Below are 11063 nucleotides of genomic sequence, written 5' to 3'. Positions count from 1 at the left end.
ATCAACAACATTTGTTTGTTTTAGAGCAGAATGTTGTGAGATGTTCAATTACAGTTACTTAACAATCACAATTCAGTACCAAGTACTTCTTGAACAATGCTTTCATGGTTCGGTTTGATGTTTTTGTTGGAGAACACCTTGATCCAAAACTGTATCAAAGCAATGCTTTTGATGGCTCATGCATCTGGAAACACAACAGCATTTTCTGTTTCCGTAACAGATTAGTTTAGGCTGATCAAATGAACTGATTGCACAAATCATGCAGCAATTTGTGAGTAATTCCTTTTTTGTAAATACCAAACATTCATTCTCTCCTCAGCTGCTGCTGCACTAGGCAGTCGTGTGCTGGATGCCACCTTGTAAGAGGGATTAAATGAACCAACTATATTAACCACATACTAGTATAAATCATTCCTGTTTAATCTGGATGGTAAGTTGTTTTCACCAGCTAATCCAGATGATAGTAGAGATGATATATAATCACCAATAACCATCCTCGATATAATATATGAAACTTCACTGATTCAAGTCCTCAAAAATGTGTGTGCATCGAGCATAACTCAAAAATGTGTCTGTATATACAGCTATTAAAAGCTTCAACCATTGATCTTTGGGAAACAGCCAGGGAAACAACTTTTTACGAGGAGCATACCTTACAACTTTTCCTACAATATCCGTAATAGTCTTCGGAACCAATCATGTAACTAGGGTTCTTTTCACACTCACCCGCTGAAGCCCAGGTAGCACAATTCTCGTTCTCATCAACACAATCTCTATTTACAGACTGCCTCTTTGCCGTATCGAATGACCTGACATGGATCCATTTTGTTGCAGACCATTTCTCACCCTTTATCACTGGGCAACTTCCATGCAAACTGTCGGAATCAGTTGTTGCATCAAGATGAAGACTGAAGAATAGTAATGCATCACCTTTTCTGGGTTTCACTGCAAGGACGAACAGTAAAATTTTGTGATGATTATATGGTTGGATTTCTAAGGTGGTAATTTTATCCGAGAACAATTAAATAAGAAGCTATGAACATATACAGCAGGCTCATAGTAATATCTGCAGAATTAATTGGAATACAGATCACAAGCCAATCATACAAACAAAAGTGGCAAACTTAATTTCACTTGTTCATTAAAGTGAGATTTTATCAGCTAGAATCAAATGAAAATTCTTCCAACAGATCGGTATGATCTAGCATATTAATATCCGAGAAAAGTAAAAACACAACACGGTAAGCATTTCACAAAATCTCCAATGGAAATCGTAGTATTACCTGCATATCCATTTTTTGCACAATCTGACCAGCTATCATCCTTTGGCTGAGAAAGTTTTCCCTGCAGAAGGCAGACTAGTAAGTGATGAACAAAATAAAATGGAAATGTAAGCATTTAACAATGATAGAATAGGAAGAGAGCAAACATAAATAAGGGGGGGGGGAATTCACAGTCAAATGCTTACCTCTGCATTTGGAAACACAGTTTCCCCACCACTCTCAACATCAGACAAATACATCAGTACAGTGGCTATACGGTGACCGCCCAGCTCTTGATTAGCCTTGTCATGAAAATAATCGAAATGTGGCTCATACTTTTGACCATTCTCGTAATGTAGTATTTGCATGGACTCCCCATTCTCTGGTTGGTGTGCCATATTAAAATAAGATGAGAAAACACCATTCAACGTAGATTAAGAAATTATAGGGTAACAACAAGCAAGAAATGATATATACCTACTGGAAGGAAGGTCCATGCAGCAATCCTAGCTTCGATATCAGCAACTACTTCATCCTTCACATGAGAAATAAAGGACACCACATAAGCATTTGAACTTCAAGAATCAGCATATACAATGCTTTCCAAACACGGTCCACAAAAATAAACAATCTGAGTCATCACAATTAGTATTGAGTAAACGATCTCTAAACTTAATGAAACAAGTAACTAATACTAAGCAGTACACATTTGGACCTGAACTCCAGTGAAGAAAAAGGTGCAAACTGAAGAAGGATTAAAGCAGTAACACATTCCCCAGTGAGCAACAAGACACCAGAGGAAGAAATAAGAAGTAAATCAGTTATCAGGAGTCCTACTCGAGATCTCTGATACAGCATTAAGGGAAAGTAATTATCCCAAAAGCTTAAGCCAATACCAAAGAGCACAACTATCATCTTTAACTTTCAATGCATTCAGTGAGGAAACGGATTCTTTAGGTAAAGAGCTTGCCCTAGATTAAGTGTGAATGAAACATTAGGGGAAAGGAGTAAAAGACACCTAAAACATCATCTGTAATAAACTACCATCCAAAATTTGGTTATTTATGAAGAATAAGTGAACTGCCTTCACCGCTGTAATATTTCTATCTTCCATTAACAGAATTCCAGCTAATTTCACAGATTTAAATTAAAAAAAGGGGCAATTTAATTATATACCTGAGCTTTCTGAAGAAACATGCCAGAGCTGGTTCGAACTTCACTCTCAATGCTATCACCCGATTCATTATCCGCCACCATTGACTTCTCTAATTTATCCTTAGCCTGAAATTCACACATTTTAACAAAAAAAAGGGGAGGGGGTTAACATCACAAATCCAAATTAATCAACAAATTAGTTTAAAAAAATGTTGCTTACCAGAGTAATAAGGTGATCGCATTCCTCACTTGATAAAAATCCTTTGTAAAGGAAAGCCCTGAAAATAAAAAATAAAAAAACATAAAGTTCACAATTTTGAGTAAATTAAACAGAAAAAAGCTATAAAATGCAAAAAAGAAGAAGAGAGAAATTAAAGTGACCTAGGGTGCCATGAGAGTTGAGTAACACGAGTGGGATCAAATGGAACCGAAGAAGTTCCTCTCTTCATTTCAAGCACCGATCCATTGATCTCAGCTGAAACCAAACAGAGATGAAGCAAAATAAGAAGCAAGAATCCTATAAAATACCAATGATCCATTAAAAGGGCAAAAAAAATCCTTTATTTGGATCCAATCGGTAATAGAATAAAAGAGATGACAGGTCTTCGAAGACTTTTGCCTTGGAGTTTGGTGGGTTGTGTACTGTTTTTTAGTCGAAATGTCAAAAAGCGAAAATGGAACATGTGTCCAGTAGAGGAACTATAAAACCAAAAACGATGCGTTTAGCCCTTTTCTAGCCAATATAAATGCAAGCACACAATTGCAACTGTCATCTCCACCTTCATTTTAAAATTTTAATTTATATCATTCTTTCATTATTAAAATTATGACTCGTCAAATCTTATGTAGCTAAAATTAAAATAAAAAATTAATAAATAAAATAATATTACATTATTTTTAAAAGTAAAAACTAAACATAAAGTAAAACTGAAAAAAAAAGTGTGAATATAAAAACTTGAAAAACCTCATAACTAAGATTTTTACATCATCTATTTTTGCAATATTTTTTTTAAAATTATGTTACATAAGATTAAATATATCATTTAATAGTCGATTTTAATAACTAAATAATCTAATTAATATAGTTTAAAAATGTGATGATTTAAGTTTGATTGGAGTATAGTTGAATTGTGTTATTTGTATCCAAACAAACTTTTCTTTAATAACCTTGAATTTCTCACCCAATTACCATATATATTAAGTATTATTTTTTAATCATCAATATACACCAAACTGTCCAACTATTATTATTTGAAGGTGATGATTTAGGTATACAACAATTTATAGGACAAAATATATCTCATTGTTCAGCCAAAAAACACCCTAAGCTACGAAACTAAAGGACAAAATAGCGTGAACAAATTATAGTTTCTAGCAGCCCATGACCTTACTAGGAGAAAGCTTTGGTTTTTCAACCACAGTGCCATCATTTCCAGCCAAAGCCCTGTACTTATCTTTTCTGGTAAAACTTGTACATTCATATGATAAGCTTGCAGCAACAATTCTTTGAATATAATTGGCAACTTCATGGCTTGATTTCCCACCACTACAAGTTAAAGCATATGGCACCTTGTTCAAGAATGTTACTTCATAAGTTGGGCTAGGGTTCATGAAGAAGTAAAATGGGTCCATCCCTTTCCACCCCCTAGCTGTTGTTCCATGGAACATGCTCATTCGGTTCGCCATTGCGATCGGAACAAGTTCGTCGGTTAACTCCGCAAATAAAGCCGAAAACCTTAGTAAAAACGGTTCCCTACATGTTGTTCCTTCGGGGCAAATAACTAGGTCGCCTTCTTGTAATAGCTTTTTAATCATGGAAGCATCCGTGGCGCGATCACGGCTGAGACGGACGGTCTTAATAGGTGAGATGATTTCAGATAATCTCGATACGGAGTATGTCACGGCGGGTATCGGACGGCCTACAGCTGTGGACAGGAAGATAGGGTCAAGTAGGGTTCTATGAGAGCATATGAAAAGGACTCCGGTTTGACCTATTGATTTTTTAGCCGGTGGGGGTGGGTTGCCTTTGATGTAAACTCGTACACCAAGTGCCCAAAACGCATAATAGACTAACGGCATGGGAAGGAGTGCGCCGGCGGCAATGCGGAGGCAGGCAAGGAGGAAGCCTACGGGGATCCAAAGGATGATGAGAAGTGCAATGAATGGGGTTGGTTTTTGAACAAGTCGGCCATCGTGGAAAACTACTGGTTTTGGTAGTTTGTTGAGGCTTACCGGATCAACTTCAGGCTTTGCTGGAACCACATAACTTTCCTGTAAACCAAACTAAAAGCCTTTTTAATCTAAAATGCAGAAGAAAGGTTAAAAATAAGTGTAATACCTGGTAAGAAAAGGGGAAAGAAAAGTAACCTTGCACAATTTCATGAAAGGATAATCAGTCTTTCGATCCCCAAGACCAATATCGGGGATAGGCTCATCTTTGAAAGCATTCTCAAGTGCATCAGCCTTATTTGTTCCCACAAGAACCCCAGGATTCTTCACTAAACCAGTGGCTCTACCTTTAAACACATGGATTTCAGTTCCAATAACCAAATCAGCTCCCAAATAATCCTTCAAAAAGGGATCCACCATAACCCTTGGGTTGGCCGAAAGCACACATCTTTTCCCACATGAAGAGAACACCCTCCAAGTCTCGGGATGCAAATCGGTGGAGTAAAACTTGGGCAAAACAGCTCGAGCCACGGATTCGATATCCGACACTTTCATTCCCACGAAGGTTGCAAATATTAGGACTTGAATACCCGCCGATTCTGAGATGAAATAGTAAAGGATCCCTGCTATGGGGGAAGCTAAAAGCAAGAAGAGAAGCCTTAATATCCCACCAACTTCAAAGGCAACTAATGCAAAGTAAGGGAAAGAGCTTCGTCCTCTTAGCAGGGTTCCATCCATGTCCGCCACAACCGTGTCTTTTTCACGCCCAATTGATGCACAGTGAGCTACTCTTGGAAATATAAAAGTAGGGGCTCCCTTTGGTTTCGCCATTGTTAGGCTTTTACAACTAACTTTTTTTTTTCCTTCTTTTTTTGGCTTGAAGCTTTGTGTTTAGTTTTGCTTCAATGTTCGTTTGCTTTGAGTTATATATAGAGAAAAAAGTTCATGAAGTGTATAACAAAAACGCTTTGGTGGGGGCACCGAGATTTCCAACATATTTCCTTGAAGACAACGATTATAATTTTTGGGGGTACATTACGTGAATTAATTTTTCTTCCTATGAGTCTTCAAAAATAATAATCGATAAAGGTGTTGATTGAATTAACTGAAAAATTATGCATTACCTCAACCAAACTTACAACATCTAATAAGGTTTTACAATTAATATTATTTTTATTTATTTAATCTAAAATAATCAATAACCAAAATTTTAAAAATATTCTTTTAATAATTAAACTATTTTTTTATGAATTAATTAATGGAATCGAGTTCAATTCCATAATAATCTATCATTCATCACGTTTACATATATACTTTGTTCTCCCTTCTATTCTCAATTGTTAATTAATTTGATAACATAAGCAATAAAAAATAAATTGAGTCATAGTTTAATTAATATCGGTACTATTACTGATAAAAAAGAATATAAATTTAAATGTATTAAAGTATTTATAGTTTAGGGAGGGACTATGTATAGTTTTAAACCATAATACACTCGTACGAAAAGAAGTAAATAAATAAAATATATTTAAAAGTAAGTAAATGATAAAAATGGGTATGAAAAAATGTATTGATTTTTAACCTCACATGAATGATGAGTTAAATTAATCCTCTTTGTTTTACCCGCTATTTAGTTTGTCATCTTTCTTCATTGTATAATTAATGTTGCATTTGATGTTCCATTTTTTTTTCTTTTTATATCTTTTTTCTCCATTTTCCTTTCCTCTTTCCATTTTCATTATAAAATTAGTATTGTTATCATGCTTTCGATTGGGTTAAGTACTTATTTATTTAAATTATAGGGTAAAATTTAAATTTTAAAATATGTTTTAAGTTTTTATATATTTTATATATTTGAAATTTAATTTCATTATTTTTATTTTTAAATTTTAAAAATTCAAGTTTAATTATTCCCGCCATTAGAATTTTTCCGTTAAATTCATTAGTGTGACATTTTAAAATAAAAAAAATGTATATCACTTGCTAGTGATGTAACAAAAAAAATTGCATTGAAAATGCTTATGTGAATTTTTTATTATTATTAAAAACATTCATTCGAACTCGTTATGATGATAATTTTTTTGTTGTTGGAATAATGTTCTATTAAAATTAACTATTTAGACTAACTAATGGCATTATAAAAATAAATAGATCAAATTATGTCAAAAACTAAAATATATGTATTTAATTCAAGTTTCAACATAATATAGCAACTAAAATTAACATTTGACCCTCCTCTTATAATGAAAAAAAAACAAACTCAAAAGATGTGTCACCCTCTTTTCAAACCAACAATATTTAAAAATAATTTTGAAAATAATAAATAATATTTAAAATATGATGGCTCTGTTTGGTTTCAATAAACAAAGTTTATTTTTATTTTTTTGAAAAATGGAAAACGTTGAAGAAAATATGTTGGATTAAAAATTTTAAAAATGATTTTTGAACAATGAAAATATGTGAAAATTAAAAAATAATAAAAAGTAATTTTCATTAAAAATACTTCATAAAAGTAAAAATTATGAAAACAATGGTTTTTATTTTTTAACCTAAAATAAATTCAGATCAGAATCTATAATGTGATTATTCAAAATAAATTGGCTCTAGTTCAAACTCATATAAACGCAAAAATATTTTTTTAAACAGATTTTCATCTAATAAATGTGGTGCTTTAGTTCAAATCCATAAAAATGTAATCTTATTTCTATTATAGAAAAATATTTACTAAACATGTTTTCATTATTGAAAACAATATTTTATTTTTATTTATTAGATGCGTTATTAATTTTTTAAATAAAAATAAAAAATACTTTTAGAAATTAAACAAAACCTTATTTTATTTTCAACGTCATTATCATAACTTATTAGCTAGAAATATGTTATACCCCACTTCAACAACTACACATGGCAAGACATGAAGTTCACTGGAAGCTGTTTGCATCCAACCCTTTGCTAGAAATTATCTATAGCAACCCTTCGCTTAAGATGGCCCATAGATACCCCCTTGTCCACCTTAATTAAACTAGCCTAGAGTCGACTAACTATGCATCCTTATGGGACTACTAAGGGATCACCAATATGCAATAACCTCGTACAACTCCCAAAAACGAGAATGTCAGAGCAAGACTACATAGTACATTATAAGGTGACAACTGACCTATAATAGCCTTGCCACCTAATTGGCATACAGAGCCTTACAGAACACCTACGAAATAAGGGATGACCCTCTATAAGCCCTAGCACATGAGAGACTTGAGATTGACTCTTTCTCCATGAAAACCCTTGACAACAAGCTTAGATTTCTCCTTCATCAACTCCATTATTTTGACTCTCCATCTATTATAAGTAAATCGACACATTTCTCCATTATTCTCTCATCTTTTTTTGAAATCTTGATCAACAATACATAATAGACATTTAATACAATTAAAACTGTATATAGGTTGATAAATGTGTTTTGAATTTTGAATTTGCCACCACAATTCCAAAAGTTAGGATTTACGTGTCACCAAAAAAAAGAAAAGTTAGGATTTATTTAAAAAGCTTAAAATATTAGGCAGCTATACATAAATGCACTAATTAGCGGTACTGCATGCCTTAATTATCACCATATAAGAATCAATATCAGTTAATTATCATAGTGTAAGAATTAAAGTCGTCTCCAACATAATTTTTGTGATTTGTTTTTTGTAATCATTAGAATATTAAAGAAAAAAAAACAAAGTTTGAATCCATATCAGTTGAATGCTAGACCAGAACTTTAATCATTCTTGTAAGTAGGGGTGTTCAAACGGTTAGTCGAACCGAATTAGTATTAACTAAATTAGCAGAACTTTTTAGTTAAAACAAGTATAAAACATATAAAAAAATAAATTGGTAATGTTTATTTGGCCGGATTATATGAATTAACCAAATTAACCGAATTAGTAATATCATAATACATATAATATATAATATTATTTATTAAGTTCGGTTAATTTGGTTAATTACCCGATTTAGAACCGAATTAACCGTTAACTAAAATTTAAAAAAAAAATTTAATCGACTTCCGACCAAACTAGATAGATTAACATATTATTTAGATATAAATTTATATTATTTGTAATTAAATTTAAACAAAAGCAATTTTATTTATGAAATAATGATCGGATTCTTTCTAATCTAACTTGGATGGTACCTATCACTGTCGGTATCAACCATTGTTTAGGCTAAAAAAATAAGGAAAGAGATGCAGCAGAGAATTACAAAGTCTCTTGCGACGTGGAGCTTTTCCCATCACTTTCTAGGGGAAATTACAATGTTGTGTGAAAAGTGAAAACTGACTTTTCTTTCCATGTTTGCTTTGATTTTCTTCTATATACTAAAATCATCAAGTATGTAACAAAAGCTTTGATTTTGCACCAACGTTGCTTTCCTCAAATAAATATACTGATTTTGCACTTTACTTGAATTATTTTTTTCTTCGAAATCTTTTAATAAAATTAACCAAATTTTATTTATTTATACTTATTAACTAAAAAACCATAAATTAATTGAACTAAAATTAATTTTACTAATTTGATCGATTTGTGATTACTAACTGAACAACAATTTTTTTTATTTTTTTATTACTTGTTTGAAATTTAGTACTCTTCTTTTCCTATTTTAAATGAAAATAAATTAATTTTAACTTTTAAATATATATATACCACTTAATAATAAAATCAAATATATACGGATTACATATTTCTAAAATAATTTTAAAATATAATATTCGTCACCCATTTTAAAATATTTTAATAAAAATATTATCTTAAAAAAATTATTATTATTTAAAAATACATTGTAAGGTAAATATAACACTAATATTTATTACAAAGTTAAAAATATATAATTTTTCCGAACATTCAGTTGATGTAATTTATTGAAAAATAATAAAATAATAAATAAAAATAACAAAAAGGTAACAATTTTTTATTGGATAAGGATGAGAGGAGATGATATTAAATTTTGTTGTTAGAAAATGAAATGACATAAACATACACAGGAAAAAGAAAAATTAGAAGTGGAAAATTCAACGTTTGTTTAGAGAAGAGACTTCAATTGCAGATAATTTGGTTAGATCAGCACGCATTAGAAGCATTGGTTTAAAATTATTTGAGGATTCTCTTTTATTGATCTAGTTTAATTAATCTGTATTTTTTATTTTTCACCAAAAAAATTAAAAGTAAAAGTGAAGGAGTAATTAATAAATATAATAATATACAATTGGAAATCACAAATTGCGCCCAACTCAGCCATTCACTTGAGAATGAGATGTGATCTTTTTTACATATATTCATATTTAGTCCTAAACTTTTATTACACTTATAATTTAACCCTAATTTGTTTTAAATTATTTCAATTGAGTGCAAATTTTGTATTCATAATTTGCAGAAATTAAATATTTTTTTAAGGAATAATAATTCCAATTTGAACTCACTATAAGGATTATAATAAGTATACAAATTTACTTATAATAGTTTTTAAAATATACATATATATAATTTTCATTCAAATACTTTTTAACCTTATAATTTTAATTAATACATACAATCGGCTTGTTGCACGAGTATGCAAACTAGTATATAATATAACAAGGTACACAAATTAGAATTGTGACAAGTGGCGCAAGTATATTTTTTATATAATTTATATTTTTTAAAATATAATTTTGAAATTTTTTATTTTCTATTAAATTATAAATTTTATGTTTAAAATAAATACTTAATTGGAAAAACAAGAATTTCAAAAATAATTTATTAATTCAATTTAACTTAAATAAAAAATTTAAACAAATATTTATCCTAAAATTTAGTTACCCTATTATTTGTATAAATTAAAAAAAAATACTATTTGGGTAAATTTTTATATATTAACAAAATAATTTAAAATTTTAAGATAAAATTAATTGTTTAAAATACACCTTTCAGAAATATTAAAGTAAATATTTAAAATAATTTTGAGATAAGTTTTAAAAAATTAAGATTAAAGTAAATTATGCATGGACTACTCGTGTGCATAAATTTAGAAAAAAAAATATTAAAGTAAATTTCCCTTTAAAAATACTAAAAAAATATTAAGGTATATCTATTCTTAATTTAAAATAGTTTTTTAATATTAAAGTAAATATTTATACAATTTTAAAAAATTAAGATTAAACTTTTATCTATTCTTTAAATCATTAAAATTGATTATATTTATAACTTAAAATATATATTAAATAAATTGTATATGTATTAATTAAAATGCACGTGTTTGGAATGCAATACAAATTTTTTATTATTAAAATACACGGGCTTAAAATGCAGTTTTAAAATGATAATATCAGGTTTTATTTTAAAATTTGATCATGTATATAAAAGATAAATAAAAATATTTTTAAAAACTTGACAATTTATTTTCTTTAGATAATTTGATAAGCGTGTGTTTAAGTGATGGTCGATCTCCCTTTTTGGT

The 11063-nt window shown here is 29.9% G+C and overlaps 2 protein-coding genes across 2 annotated transcripts; both read right to left on the bottom strand.

Annotated features, from left to right (window-relative positions):
- Nucleotides 1-477: 477 nt before the first annotated feature.
- Nucleotides 478-3127, bottom strand: LOC107911792 (probable prolyl 4-hydroxylase 7). Its single transcript, XM_041105731.1, has 7 exons — nt 2799-3127; nt 2638-2695; nt 2439-2543; nt 1740-1797; nt 1469-1644; nt 1284-1344; nt 478-945 (listed from the first exon to the last, which is right to left on the bottom strand). The coding sequence occupies exons 1-7, from the start codon at nt 2954-2956 to the stop codon at nt 638-640; spliced, it is 924 nt and encodes a 307-aa protein (XP_040961665.1). The 5' UTR covers nt 2957-3127; the 3' UTR covers nt 478-637.
- A 514-nt stretch (nt 3128-3641) lies between these two features.
- Nucleotides 3642-5468, bottom strand: LOC107923541 (glycerol-3-phosphate acyltransferase RAM2). The gene is made up of 2 exons (XM_041105730.1): nt 4785-5468; nt 3642-4688 (listed from the first exon to the last, which is right to left on the bottom strand). Exons 1-2 carry the CDS (start codon nt 5415-5417, stop codon nt 3789-3791), a joined length of 1533 nt encoding a protein of 510 aa, XP_040961664.1. The 5' UTR covers nt 5418-5468; the 3' UTR covers nt 3642-3788.
- Nucleotides 5469-11063: the final 5595 nt, after the last annotated feature.

The sequence above is a fragment of the Gossypium hirsutum genome, chromosome D11, assembly GCF_007990345.1.
Source record: "Gossypium hirsutum isolate 1008001.06 chromosome D11, Gossypium_hirsutum_v2.1, whole genome shotgun sequence".
Lineage (NCBI taxonomy): Eukaryota > Viridiplantae > Streptophyta > Magnoliopsida > Malvales > Malvaceae > Gossypium > Gossypium hirsutum.
This window is presented reverse-complemented; position numbering and strand designations above follow the sequence as displayed.

Excerpts from the sequence above, each read along its gene's own strand:
- LOC107911792 (XM_041105731.1), bottom strand. The coding sequence starts at position 2,956 with ATGGATCATTGGTATTTTATAGGATTCTTGCTTCTTATTTTGCTTCAT. Across the intron at positions 2,696-2,798 it reads CAACTCTCATGGCACCCTAG|GGCTTTCCTTTACAAAGGAT; the intron begins GTCACTTTAATT and ends TTTTATTTTCAG. Across the intron at positions 2,544-2,637 it reads GCGATCACCTTATTACTCTG|GCTAAGGATAAATTAGAGAA; the intron begins GTAAGCAACATT and ends TGTGAATTTCAG.
- LOC107923541 (XM_041105730.1), bottom strand. The coding sequence starts at position 5,417 with ATGGCGAAACCAAAGGGAGCCCCTACTTTTATATTTCCAAGAGTAGCT. Across the intron at positions 4,689-4,784 it reads CTTTCATGAAATTGTGCAAG|GAAAGTTATGTGGTTCCAGC; the intron begins GTTACTTTTCTT and ends TTTGGTTTACAG.